This window comes from Macaca mulatta, chromosome 20 (genome assembly GCF_049350105.2).
Source record: "Macaca mulatta isolate MMU2019108-1 chromosome 20, T2T-MMU8v2.0, whole genome shotgun sequence".
In the NCBI taxonomy this organism is placed as follows: domain Eukaryota; kingdom Metazoa; phylum Chordata; class Mammalia; order Primates; family Cercopithecidae; genus Macaca; species Macaca mulatta.
This window is the reverse complement of record NC_133425.1, coordinates 1,297,259-1,311,109: the sequence shown is the minus strand read 5'-3', so window position 1 is coordinate 1,311,109 and position 13,851 is coordinate 1,297,259. Positions and strand designations below refer to the sequence as shown.

General features: G+C 48.4%; 1 protein-coding gene across 31 annotated transcripts in view; it reads left to right on the top strand.

Moving 5' to 3' along the window:
- NPRL3 (NPR3 like, GATOR1 complex subunit) overlaps window positions 1-13,851 on the top strand; it is a 63,300-nt gene that overhangs the window by 24,856 nt on the left and 24,593 nt on the right. For all 31 annotated transcript variants that reach the window (XR_013411267.1, XR_013411268.1, XR_013411269.1 and 28 more), the window contains 2 exons: window positions 3,975-4,128; window positions 6,469-6,550. Coding sequence is in view for 28 of the 31 variants with exons in the window: in XM_077984838.1 (XP_077840964.1) it covers window positions 3,975-4,128; window positions 6,469-6,550 (236 nt within the window). In the remaining 3 variants the exon portion in view is untranslated. The remainder of the gene's footprint in view (window positions 1-3,974; window positions 4,129-6,468; window positions 6,551-13,851) is intronic.

The window sequence follows — 13,851 nt, the reverse complement described above, 5'->3', positions numbered from 1 at the left end:
CTTGAACTCCTGGGCTCAAATGATCTTCCCTCCTTGGCCACCCAAAGTGCTGAGATTCCAGGTGTGAGCCACCACGCCCAGCTGGAGCTTAATTTTTAAGACAGGCCTGCCTTGTTGGTAAATAAGGAGCTACAAATTAAAACAAAATGATTTGTTAATTGCTTCTGGGGCATAGGGTTCTGGGAGAAGTTCTTCCCTTTCTGCTTGATACACTTTTGTAGTATTTGCATTTTCATAGTATCTTTGTATTTCTTACATAATTACATAATATAAAGAGTCACAAAGAAAAATGAAGTAAGTCAAAAAACAAGCAAATGAATAAACAAAATCCATGACAAATGTCCACCTGTCAACACCGATAACCCCTGTGGGTCAGTCGATGAGAAGCAGCCACAGCCCCACCCAGGATGCTGCAGGCAGGCCCTCAGCTCTGGGGAACAGTGACAGCAGAGCATATGATGCCCTTAGATCTAGCAATCCCACTGTTAGGAGTATTATCAAGAAAACAAGCAACTTTTACAACTGCATAAAGATTTCCCCCCGGCTTGTTCTCAGCAAGAATAAAGATTTTTTTTTTTTTTTTTTTTTTTTTGGAGACGGAGTCTCGCTCCGTAGCCCAGGCTGGAGTGCAGTGGCCGGATCTCAGCTCACTGCAAGCTCCGCCTCCCGGGTTTACGCCATTCTCCTGCCTCAGCCTCCCGAGTAGCTGGGACTACAGGCGCCCGCCACCTCGCCCGGCTAGATTTTTTTGTATTTTTTTTTAGTAGAGACAGGGTTTCACCGTGTTAGCCAGGATGGTCTCGATCTCCTGACCTCGTGATCCGCCCGACTCGGCCTCCCAAAGTGCTGGGATTACAGGCTTGAGCCACCGCGCCCGGCCAAGAATAAAGATTTTTATAACAGTAATTAAACTGGAGATAATCGTGGTGTCTAGTACTTGGGGAATGATTAAACAATGTGGTAATTATTATACACTGGCCCATTCTCTTGCCATTGAGGATGAGAAATGGAGATCAGACCAGAACCTGGAGAAGTATGGATTGATTATGGACAGGTAAAAGCAGCGGGAGCTGAGCACAATGGCTTACGCCTGTAATCCCAGCACTTTGGGAGGCCGAAGTGGGTGGATCACCTGAGGTCAGAAGTTTGAGACCAGCCTGACCAGCATGGAGATACCCTGTCTTTACTAAAAAATATGAAATTAGCCGGGTGTGGTGGTGGATGCCTGTAATCCCAGCTACTCGGGTGGCTGAGGCAGTAGAATCGCCTGAACCCGGGAGGCAGAGGTTGCAGTGAGCCAAGATCGCGCCATTGCACTCCAGTCTGGGTGACAAGAGCGAAACTCCATCTCAAAAAAAAAAAAAAAAAAACAACAGGAAACAAGATAGTCTAGGGCTTCAGCTGGCGGTGATGTTGACAAGTGGGAGAAATTTGGATAATGTAAGAGTTTGTATTTTTTGGGTGGACAAGTGTTTCTTTTTAAAATATACACTTTTGGCCAGGCACAGTGGCTCACTCCTGTAATCCTAGCACTTCGGGAGGCCAAGGTAGGTGGATCACTTGAGCCCAGGAGTTTGAGACCAGCCTGGGCAACATAGCGAAATCCCGTCTCTACAAAAAATACAAAAATTAGCCAGGCATGTTGATGCGCGCCTGTAGTCCCAGCTATTTTTGAGGCTGAAGTGGGAGGATCACCTGAGTCTGGAAGGTCAAAGTGGCACTGAGCAGTGATCATGCCACTGCACCCCAGCTTGGGCAACAGAGTGAGACCCTATCTTAAAAAATATATATGTATCCTTTTTTTTTTTTTTTTTTACTTTGAACAATTTTAAACCCTTAACTAGAGAAAGCAGACTGATAAACCTTATATGCCTGTCTCAGGTGCCTTTATACCCTGGTTCCATATATTTCCTTCCCTCTCTCTATTTCAAGGCAAGTACCAGACCTTATGTCTGTTCATCCCTACATACTTCCGAAGGTATCTGTGTAAAATATGGGCACTTAATTTTTGGCCATGATACCCTTTGTACATCTGAAAAAATTTACTGTAATAAGTTGGCATCACCTAGTACCTGCTCCGCTGAAGCTTTTCCTGATTGCTAAAGCATTTTCGCAGCTGGACTGTCTGAACCAGGATGCAAACCCGGTGCAGCTAGTGCACATGGTGTCTTTATGTCTCTGCCAATCCAGAGGTCTCCCCTTCCTTTGTTCCATCAAATGTTCCACATTTGGATTCATCTCATTGTGCAGTCAGACTTGCTCTCTGGCCCTGTGTTTCCTGTAAACTAGAAGTTAACTCTGAAGGCTTGGTTCTCTTTGGGTACAAGTTTTGGGGATGAGAAGGTCTCATGGATGACGCCTTAAACTTCATGCCTTTTTACGTTGTGTATGGTGAAAATACGATGTCTCTAAGAGTTCCTTTTAGTGCTGGCACACCCTAGGTGTTACCTTTCTCAGCATGTCCCTCACTCAGTGTCAGACCTTTGCAAACGGACATGCTGGGTTTGCACGGAGTGCAGGTCATTGGGCGTCACTGGGGACTGCATCCCCTTGTATGTCTGGAAAGGTCAAGCATATGGGCCCTGGACATCCAACTCATGGACGGTGTTGTGCCTCAGCTGAATAATCACATATCCAGGATCATTCTCCTCCTCCTTGCTTTGCTCATAGAAGTATTTGTACACAGATTCTTCTTCTAAATGGGTGTTTTGTTTTGAGGCAATTGTATATACCCCATATGTCAGCCCTTTGGTTCCAGGGACACTGTTGAGGGGATGCCCTTGACATGGAGGAGTAGGCCTGCTGCCCAGTGGTGGGCATGGCATGGGAGCACCAGTCGGTCCTTTCTCTGGCAAGGGATGCTGCCTTGTTGTAAGTCCACCCAGGTGTGAGTTCTGTTTGTGAACATGGGATCTGATGAGAGTATAGAGAATTTCTTCAGCTCCACGTGAAGAAAGTATTTACTGTCTGGGTCAGGCTTTGCCCCTGAAGCCTGGCTGTGAACACTTTGGGCATGGCCTTCCCTCTCAGATAAACAGGAGGAGGAGGCAGCACCAGAGGTTGTAATCAGCAGTACCATTCACCCCTTTCCCTTGTCCCATCTTCACCCCCACAGGATGATTCAGCAGTCCTGTTGGCCTCCAGAAGCACTGAGTCATGGTTGGCCCAGTTATCTGCTCCCTCAGATGTTTTCACAGATCCCCACAGCTGCATGCCTCCGCCCTTGGCTTGGGCAGATGTGCTTGCCTGGCTGACTGTGGTGCCTGATAGGTTCCAGAGGGGCGAGGGCCCCTCTTGTTCCTGAGAGCCTCCTGCACTGTCCTTTGACCCAGTCAACATGGTTGCAGAAGGAGTGCTGGGGCAGAGATGTGGGCCAGGAGCCTGCTGGTTTTCTTGTTAACCAGTGTCACTTCTGCTGGGAAGAGCTTCGCATCCTTGAGGACCAAAAGTATTCAGTGAACAATTGGCCAGGCACCTCTGTTTTTGTACTGTGCGTCCCTGTAGTAATGTGGCCTGTTGTGACTGAATTCTTACATATTGTAGACTAGTTCTGCCTACCAGTAGTCAGCAGTACAGTGGTGACCACAGACACTACCAGGGTCTTTGCTCAGGGCAGGCTCTATTCCTAGTTTGTGACATGGCTCACTAATTTCTTCCATTCAGTCCTTTGTGAGGGAGGCACCATTGTTCGTTCTTAAGAGCAACATTTCCAGAGCCATCTCTGCTACTATTCAGGCAGCCACTCCCAGGAATAGAGCATGGGAGCTGACAGCCAGCGTTTCTGTGGATGGGCCCTGGAGGGGACTCAGGAAATGAGCAGCAATGGCCTCTGCAAAGGAGCCTGGGGGAAAGGAGTAGAGACACTTTCTTTCATGGTTTGAGATTTTGCTGTGTACACGTATTAGCTCCATTTAAACTGTCCAGCTGTGTCCCTGTGCATACGTTTGAGTCTGTGCATGGTCTCTCTCCCGCAGGCCAATGCAGACCCGTCAGTGATAAACTGTCTGCATAACCTGTCCCGTCGCATTGCCACTGTGCTGCAGCACGAGGAGCGCCGCTGCCAGTACCTCACCCGGGAGGCCAAGCTGATCCTGGCGCTCCAGGATGAGGTGTCCGCCATGGCTGATGGTGAGTGCAGCAGGGCGTGATGGGCGTGTGTCTGGGCTGGCTGGTGGCCTCTCTGCAGTGCAGACCTCTGTGGAGGGCTGTCATTCAGTGTTAATGGTGCACGTGTTGGTGGGGCCTCACCCACCCCAACACCAGCAGAGCAGTCAGAAGCTTGCAAGCATCAGCTTTTGGTGAGCTGGGCATTGAAAATGAAGTCCTCACAATAGCTTTGCAAGGCAGGGTCCATGATCATCCCCATTTTGCAGATGTGGAAACTAAGGCTAAGAGAAGTTACATGATCTTCACACTGGACCAATTGTGCCTGTGGGGGCACAGGAAGACTCCCAAGGGGCGCATTTGTAGATGAACTTTCCTGGATGGATGTACTGAAATAGATTTCCCAACCAGAAATGTTCTTTCTTTCCACACACTGCTGCATGATCACTGTTCACGTAGGTCAGGCAGCTCTGCCTAGCCCTGGCCCTGTGGGACATGTTGAAGAAAGTATTTACTCCCCAGGGCAGGAGAGGGCGTTGGAAATACCCAGCTGGTGAGGTGGACAGTTTCCAGTTCTTTGCTTTCAGCCAGATTGAAGGAGGACCTAACTGGGCTATCAAATAACCAATTATTAAAAATAATGTTTGCAGATAGAACATTGAGTGGTTTTTGGCCTACTGTAAAGATTTCAAAACAGAGGGACGCCTGTAACAAACTCTCCATTTCCATTTTCTTTGGCAAGCACATCTATAAAAAAGAGAGAATTAGGACAAAACTAAAGTCAGACCTAGTTGTTGTAGCAATAAGTAAAAGTAGCTATTGACATGAACAAATAATAAAAGAACAGCCTCTCTGACTCAGGTGCATTTTCAGTAAAAATTTACTTGTGGCTGGGTGTGGTGGCTCATGCCTGTAATCCCAGCACTTAGGGAGGCTGAGGCGGGTAGATTGCTTGAGCTCAGGAATTCAGGATCAGTGCGGGGAACATGGTGAAATCCTGCCTCTACCAAAAAAACCCAAAAATTAGCCGGGCACAGTCATGTGTGCCCATAGTTCTAGCTACTCGGTATGCTGAGGTGGGAGAATCACCTGAGCCCTGGGAGGCGGAGGTTGCAGTGAGCTGAGATTGCACCACTGCATTCTAGCAAGGGTGACAGAGTGAGACCCTGTCTCAAAAAACAAAAAAACAAAAGAAAAACATTTTATGTTTGGCAATTATCTGTCCAAATTTATAATATGTTTCTGTTTTGGCCAATTGTGTACTAATTATAATTATCATAATAACGATCCAAAACTTTTGTTTTTTTAAACATTGTCTTTTTAGAGTCTGTGACTTTATCACAGGAAGTTAAAAAAATTTTAAGTCTGCCTATATTTTGTTAGAAATTTATGAAAAAGGATGAATAAAAGACTTTTTGGCTAGACGTGGTAGCTCACATCTGTAATCTCAGCACTTTGGGAGGACGAGATGGGAGGATCACTTGAGCCCAGGAGTTTGAGACCAGCCTGGGCCACATAGCGAGACTCCATCTCTACAAAAAATTTAAAAATCAGCAGGTCTAGGGCAGGTGTGGTGGCTCATGCTTATAATCCCAGCAGTTTGGGAGGCCCAGGTGGGTGGATCCCTTGAGGACAGGAGTTCGAGACCAGCCTGGCCATGGTGAATACCTGTCTCTACTAAAAATACAAAAAAATTAACCAGGCATGGTGGTGGGCACCTGTAATCCCAGCTACTTGGGAGCCTGAGGCAGGAGAATTGCTTGAACTCAGGAGGCGGAGGTTGCAGTGAGCTGAGATCACACCATTGCAATCTATCCCGGGCAACAAGAGTGAAACTCCATCTCAAAAAAAAAAAAAAAAAAAAAAAAAAAAATTAGCAGGTCTAGTGGTGCATGTGTATGGTCCCAACTAGGTGGGAGTATCGCTTGAGCCTGGGAAGTTGAGACAGAAGTTAGCTATGATCACACCATTGCACACCAGCTCAGGTGACAGAGTGAGACCCTGTCTCAAAAAAAAGGCCGGGCGTGGTGGCTCATGCCTGTAATCCCAGCACTTTAGGAGGCCGAGGTGGGCGGATCACCTGAGGTCAGGAGTTCGAGACCAGCCTGGACAACATAGTGAAACCCCATCTCTAGTAAAAAATACAAAATTAGCTGGGTGTGGTGGCAGGCGCCTGTAGTCCCAGCTACTTGGGAGGCTGAGGCAGAAGAATTGCTTGAACCCGGGAGGCAGAGGTTGCAGTGAGCCGAGATTGTGCCATTGTACTCCAGCCTGGGCAAAAAAGAGTGAAACTCTGTCTCAAAAACAAAAACAAAAAGTTTCCTTGCTTTGGGAGCTGTAAATCTTGTGTTGTGATTCTTGTAGGAAATGAAGGTCCTCAGTCCCCATTCCATCACATCCTGCCCAAGTGCAAGCTGGCCAGGGACCTCAAGGAAGCTTACGACAGGTAAGACAGGTGGGTGTGCTTATTAACATCCTTCTTCTGGGCCAGGCTGCTGGGGCCTGAGGAACAGTGTCAACAGGTAGGGCTCTCTGGTACTGACCACTATTCTCCTGGGGTATGAGCATCAGAGTTCCCTGAGGTTAGGGCCAGAGAGGACTGGGAAGGGATAGTCATGTGGCTGCTCTTGAAAGAAGTGACCTTGGTGGCCGTTTTGTAATTTATTTTTTCCTTCTATTTCTGTTTATTTTTTTCGAGATGGAGTTTTGCTCTTGTTGCCCAGGCTAGAGTGCAATGGTGTGATCTCAGCTCACAGCAACCTCCGCCTCCCGGGTTCAAGAGATTCTCCTGGCCGGGCGCGGTGGCTCAAGCCTGTAATCCCAGCACTTTGGGAGGCCGAGACGGGCGGATCACGAGGTCGGGAGATCGAGACCATCCTGGCTAACACGGTGAAACCCCGTCTCTACTAAAAAATACAAAAAACTAGCCGGGCGAGGTGGCGGGCGCCTGTAGTCCCAGCTACTGGGGAGGCTGAGGCAGGAGAATGGCGTAAACCCGGGAGGCGGAGCTTGCAGTGAGCTGAGATCCGGCCACTGCACTCCAACTTGGGCGGCAGAGCGAGACTCCGTCTCAAAAAAAAAAAAAAAAAAAAAAAAAAAAAAAAAAAAAAAAAAAGAGATTCTCCTGCCTCAGCCTCTCCAGTAGCTGGGATTACAGGCATGTGCCACCACACCCAGCTAATTTTGTATTTTTAGTAGAGACAGGGTTTCTGCATATTGGTCAGGCTGGTCTTGAACTCCCGACCTCAGGTGTGATCCGCCCGCCTCAGCCTCCCAAAGTGCTGGGATTACAGGTGTGTGCCATCATGCCTGGCCGGTGGCCGTTTTTTAAATGCCAGCCCCTTTGCCGAGTAGCACACACTCTGTCTGCTGGAACCACCATCTCCAGACTCCTCTTAAAACAGAAAACGAGTCTGAAATTATACATGAGAGTCTGAAAGTGTTTTGAAATCACACAACTGCAAAATGACATTTTACTGAGAATGATGCAACACCAAGTTCTGGGCCCGCCTTCACTAGGTGGGTGTCACTGACTCCAGTCACTCATGAGGAAATTGAGGCTCGGTGGGTGGAGCTGGAGCCAGCTGTCTCTTCCTCGCTCTGAGAGAGTTGGGATTTGTGACACTGATTGTGTGAGGGCAGCAAGCCTTGAGGATACCATATAAACCTCACAATTGTTCTGATTATATTGGCTGAACATCACCTTTATTAAATGTGGACAAGCAGGCCGGGCGTGATGACTCACGCCTGTAATCCCAGCACTTTGGGAGGCTGAGGTGGGCGGACTGCTTGAGGTCAGAAGTTCAAGATCAGCCTGAGCAACAATGTGAGATTCCATTTCTACAAAAAATTTTAAAAAAATATCTGAGTGTGGTGGCACGAGTGTAGTTGCAGCTACTCAGGAAGCTGAGGTGGGAGGGTCACTTAAGCCTGGGAAATCAAGATAACGGTGAGCCGTGGTTGTAGCATGTACTCTGGCCCTGGCAACAGAGCAAGACCGTATATCAAAAATAAAAAAAAAAGCCCAGGCACGGTGGCTCACGCCTGTCATCCCAGCGCTTTGGGAGGCAAAGGCGGGCGGATCATGAGGTCAGGAGTTCAAGACCAGCCTGGCCAACATGGTGAAACCCCATCTCTATTAAAAATATAAAACATTAGCCAGGCGTGGTGGTGCATGCCTGTAGTCCCAGCTACTCAGGAGGTTGAGGCAAAAGAATTGCTTGAATCCGGGAGGCAGAGGTTGCAGTGAACTGAGATTGAGCCACTGCACTCCAACCTGGGTGACAGAGCTAGACTTCGTCTCAAATATAATAATAATAATAAAAAAAATTTTTTAAGTAAAATAAAACATAAATAAAATTTTAAAAATACTTTTTAATTCTTTTTTTGGTTGCCTAGTGAGCTGCAACTGCCCCATCATTGAGTTTGTTCCAGCCTTCCAGTGCTAACCATTTACCTGTGTTATTTTTTTTTTTTTTTTTTTGAGACGGAGTCTCACGCTGTTGCCCAGGCTGGAGTGCAGTGGCGCGATCTCGGCTCACTGCAAGCTCCGCCTCCCGGGTTTCCGCCATTCTCCTGCCTCAGCCTCCTGAGTAGCTGGGACTACAGGCGCCCGCCACCGCGCCCGGCTAATTTTTTGTATTTTTAGTAGAGACGGGGTTTCAGTGTGGTCTCGATCTCCTGACCTTGTGATCCGCCCGCCTCGGCCTCCCAAAGTGCTGGGATTACAGGCTTGAGCCACCGCGCCCGGCCACCTGTGTTATTTTGTATGTGCGCCTCTGTATCTGTAAGGTAAATTCCTAAAGCCACTACGAATGGGGAAAATGGCATTTGTAATGTTGGGTTTCCTTCTCGGGGGTTTGTACCTCTGTCTACACTCCCACCAGCAACACATGAGATGCCTCTTCCCGCAAGCTTTGCCAACATCGAGTCTCGTGAAATTGTGGATCTTAACCAGGATAATAGGTGGGGAATGGTGTGTCTGTGTAGCTCTCCTGCAATGCATTGATGCATGTCTTCACATGTTTGAACCGCCTGCCTTATCTGTGAACTCGCTGCTCAGATCCCTTGTTCATTCTTCTATTGGGAAATATAAGTCCTTAAATATAAGAGAGTGATTTGCCTTTTGTGATATAAGTTACAACTAGCATTTGTTTGTCTCTTGGTGACCCTGGGGACTGAGCCTCCCCAGGTGTGAGAGAACATCAGCCCCTGCCAGGTGATTGCTTTGTTTTCTGGCCCCTTCTGTGTTGGAGAATGGGACCTTTGTGGTCATGTAGTCTGACCGTGTCTTTTATTCATTGTTATCACACTAATGTTTTCTCTGTGTTGAGAGAATTACTACCCTCTGGTCTTGAATTGCCTGGTCTCCAATCTCTTTCTTGGAAATTGTTCCCTTATTCTGAGTGTATGCCTCAACTAGGATTAGATTACAAGCAAAAATCAGGCTAACTTGGAATTAAAATAAAAACCAAGCTGGTGTGGTGGTGTGTTCCTGTATTCCCATCTTACAGTCGAGGCCATCACTTGAGCCGAGGAGTTCGAGCTTGTAGTGCTCTATGCTGGTGTCTGAATGAATAGCCACTGTACTCCAACCCCAGCAACATGGTGAGACCCTGTCTCTTAAAAATGTGTATAAATAAAAGCCAAACCATTGACTATATTTCTTTTTTTTTTGAGATGGAATATCCCTCTGTCGCCCAGGCTGGAGTGCATTCTTCTGCCTCAGCTTCCCGAGTAGCTGGGACTACAGGTGCACACCACCACGCCTGGCTAATTTTTGTATTTTTAGTAGACACGGGGTTTCACCATATTGGCCAGGCTGGTCTCAAACTCCTGACCTTGTAGATCTGCCCGCCTCGGCCTCCCAAAGTGTTGGGATTACAGGTGTGAGCCACTGTGCCCAGCCCATTGACTGTATTTCTAAAGGAGGAATGGACTATGATTTCTTAGGTTTGAATTGTGCTGGAAAGTTGAAAGGAGAAAAAACCTTGGACTGCCTGTTGTGTGATCTGTGGGCTGCAGAGTAGCTCAGAACTTGAGGCAACCCAGCGCCACCTAGTGGATATTAAAGGAGGACAGGAATCTGAGTTTTGGTGAAAAAGGCTCCTAAGCTGTTGTTCATCCCAGGGATGCTGGGAGCTATGTTTCTCTGGCAGGGGTCCAGGCAGTAGTATTCTCCCTGTACCCCATCCTTGTCTGGCACTGGCATGGCTCTGCAGCCATCCAGGAGCCCCTCTGGGCTGTGGCCTCTTCTCTGTCCTCATCCCATCAGGTCCATGGTTGGCCTTGAGGGTCTGGTCTGCTGCTGCTCACTCTTCTGCACTAAGAAGAGGAAATTGAGTTTCCATTACTGATCAGGTGACATAGGACACAGAGCCACCTTTCTTCTGATGGTGACTTACTGCCAGATCTGGGAAAATTTCAGAACAGAACTGAAAGACCAGAAGCTGTGAGACTTAATGAGGTTGGAGATTGGGGTGGGATTTTTCAAAGAAATTGTTCCTGGTTCCTTCTTTTTTTTTTTTTATTTAAGACAGGGTCTCACTCTGTTGCCAGCAGGTTGGAACGCAATCTTGGCTCACTGCAACATCTGCCTCCCAGGCTCAGGTGATCCTCCCATCTCAGCCTCCCAAGTAGCTGGGACTATAGGCACGTACCACCACTCTTGATTAGTTTTTGTATTTTTTTGTGGAAATGGGATTTTGCCATGTTGCCCTGGCTGATCTTGAATTCCAGGACTCAAGCAATCTACCCGCCTTAGCCTCCCAAAGTGCTGAGTTTATAGGCATGAGCCACCATGCCTGGCCCCCAGTTGCTATATTTATTTATTTATTTGAGATGGAATCTTGCTTTGTCACCCAGGCTGGAGTGCAATGGCATGATCTTGGTTCACTGCAGCCTCTGTCTCCCAGGCTCAAGTGATTCTCCAGCCTCAGCCTCCTGAGCAGCTGGGATTACAGGCGCCTGCCACTATGCCCGGCTAATTTTTGTATTTTTAGTAGAGATGGGGTTTCTGCATGTTGGCCAGCCTGGTCTTGAACTCCTGACCTTGTGATCCGCCAACCTCAGCCTCCCAAAGTGCTAGGACTATAGGCGTGAGCCACCGTGCGCAGTCCCCAGTTGCTATTTTAATTAAAGCTTGGGTTATGGTGTGGCTGAATAGCCTGTTGGCCCTGTCCTGCGGGACCTAACATCTGTGAATATAGTCTGGGAATGTGACTCTCTCAGGAGGCTACCCCAACACTTGTGCCAGACCTAGCACTTGTGTCTCCCTGTGGAGCCCAGTGGCCTCGGTGACAGCGTGTCACTCATTCATATGACCATTGAATTGTGTCTCCCAGGAGGGCAGGGATGTCTCCTCAGTTTCTGCAGCACAGCCCCTACACTCAGCCTGTGGAGGAGCACAGCTCATCCACTAGGGGTCGACGGCATGTGTGGGTGGGAATAACAGCAGTGTAGGTTTATGGAGTGTGAAGAGTGATTTGCTGAATGGTTCTCCCAGTTAACAGGACCTGTGGCGGGGAGCGCTGTCCAGGGTCTGGCTGGGTAGGTGGTACTTGGTGCGGAGCCTTGCATTGCGAAGTGTTGAGAGCAGGGTTGGTCCCATGGACCCTCTGTGAATATCCTGAGAGTTTTCCATAAAAATGAACCTGTATATAAACTTTTGTTTGAAATTTCAACGTAAGCTGTTTGGAACCCACATAGATCTTTTGGGTTATGCAGCATCCCACTACTTAGAGTAGGAAGCCGGGCCCATCCTTGGGACCAGACGATGCAGAGGTGTGTGGGATAGCTTCAGAGGTCCTGTCCAGTTCTAAGGTTAGGAATGGATACTTTCTCAGAGGCTAAAAGCTGAGGGGACTAGAATAAGCGTGTGCACATTTCTGTCTTGGAGATAAATGGTGAGAGTGTGTTTGAAGCCAGCCATTCCCTTTTGCACAGTCATCGTCAGGATGCAGGGCTTTGGCTGGGGCACTTATCTCGTGTCACAGACTGGGCTGGACCCTCTTGGCTGGCCCAGAGCTGTGTGAGGGGCTGGATAAGCCTTGAGGAGGACAGTATTTTCCTCCAGAGTGTTTTCAGACCAAACCATTAAATACCTTGCAAATAGAAGTATAAGCTCGGCAGGAAACCTTTCAGGGCCCAATCCCTACTTTTGCTAAGCGCTCTTGTCTTAAAGCTGCAGACTTAAAAACAGGGGCAAACCTTTCTCTTCCCTCCTCTTGACAGACTTTCGTGCAGCTCCTGGCTTACCGCCTTGCTGTGGGGGATTTACAGGCTGGAGGCTGGGCCGGCACGTTTCCCGAGCAGTCGTCTCTCTGACGTGTTTAGGGAATTTGCCCAGGTCTGCCCATGGCCCTTGGGGCACTCCTGGTGGCAGCACTTGTCACCGCTCTAGGGAGCTGGGTTAGTTCATAAAGAAGCACCAGTCTCAGTGCAGAGTGCTCTGAGGGAGAAAGCAGCAGGTGGGTGAGCTGATGCCTGGGAAAATGGAGTAAAGTCCACGTGGAAATTAGAGGAACCAACATGGCATGTCTCTGCCAAAGGTGAGGGCCCCACGCCAGTGTACAAAACAGACCGCATGACTGCAGCTCCAAGGACAGCTGGCATGATGAGGGCAGCAGAGGTGACCAAGCTGGGAAGTCACTAGAAGAACCTTGATGTGTTCTCCCTCTTGCCCTCATTTCTCCATGCCTGTAGCTGGCACTTGTTCCTGGCTTTCCATGACGTGTGTTCCAAGCCCCTATTCCTTTTCCTATAACTCTCTCCAGTTTCTAATGCTCCATACAATTTGATTACAATTATGTGTCTTTTTCAAAAAACTTTAATTTCAATTTTTTTTGAGACAGGGTCTCGCTCTGTCACCCAGGCTTGAGTGCAATGGTGCAATCTTGGCTCACTGGAACCTCTGCCTCCTGGGTTCAAGTGATTCTCCTGCCTCAGCCTCCCAAGTAGCTGGGATTACAGGTGCCTGCCACCACACCCGGATAATTTTTTTTTTTTTTTTTGAGATGGAGTTTCACTCTTGTGCCCAGGCTAGAGTGCAATGGCACGATCTCGGCTCACTGCAACCTCTGCCTCCCGGGTTTGAGTGGTTTTCTTGCCTCAGCCTCCTGAGTAGCTGGGATTACGGGAATGCACCACTGCACCCGGCTAATTTTGTATTTTTAGTAGAGATGGGGTTTTTCCATGTTGGTCACGCTGGTCTCGAACTCCCGACCTCGGATGATCCACCTGTCTCGGCCTCGCAAAGTGCTGGGATTACAGGCTCAGTGAGCCACCGCACATAGCCAATGTGTCTTTTTAAAAAATTTTAATTTCAATTTTTTTTTGAGACACGGTCTTGCTCTGTCACCCAGGCTAGAGTGCAGTGGTGTGATCTCAGCTCACTGCAACCTCCGCCTCCCTGGTTAAAGTGATTCTCCTGCCTCAGCCTCCTAAGTAGCTGGGGTTACAGGTGCCTGCCACTATACCCAGCTAATTCTTTTTTTTTTTAGATGGAGTTGCTCTCTCGTTGCCCAGGCTGGAGTGCAATGGCACGATCTCAGCTCACTGCAACCTCCACCTCTACCTCTGCCTCCCAGGTTCAAGTGATTCTTCTGTCTCAGCCTCCCGAGTAGCTGGGATTACAGGCATGTGCCACCACGCCCAGCTAATTTTGTACTTTTAGTAGAGACGGGGTTTCTCCCTGTTGGTCAGTCTGGTCTGGAACTCCTGACCTCAGGTGATCCGCCCGCCTCAGGC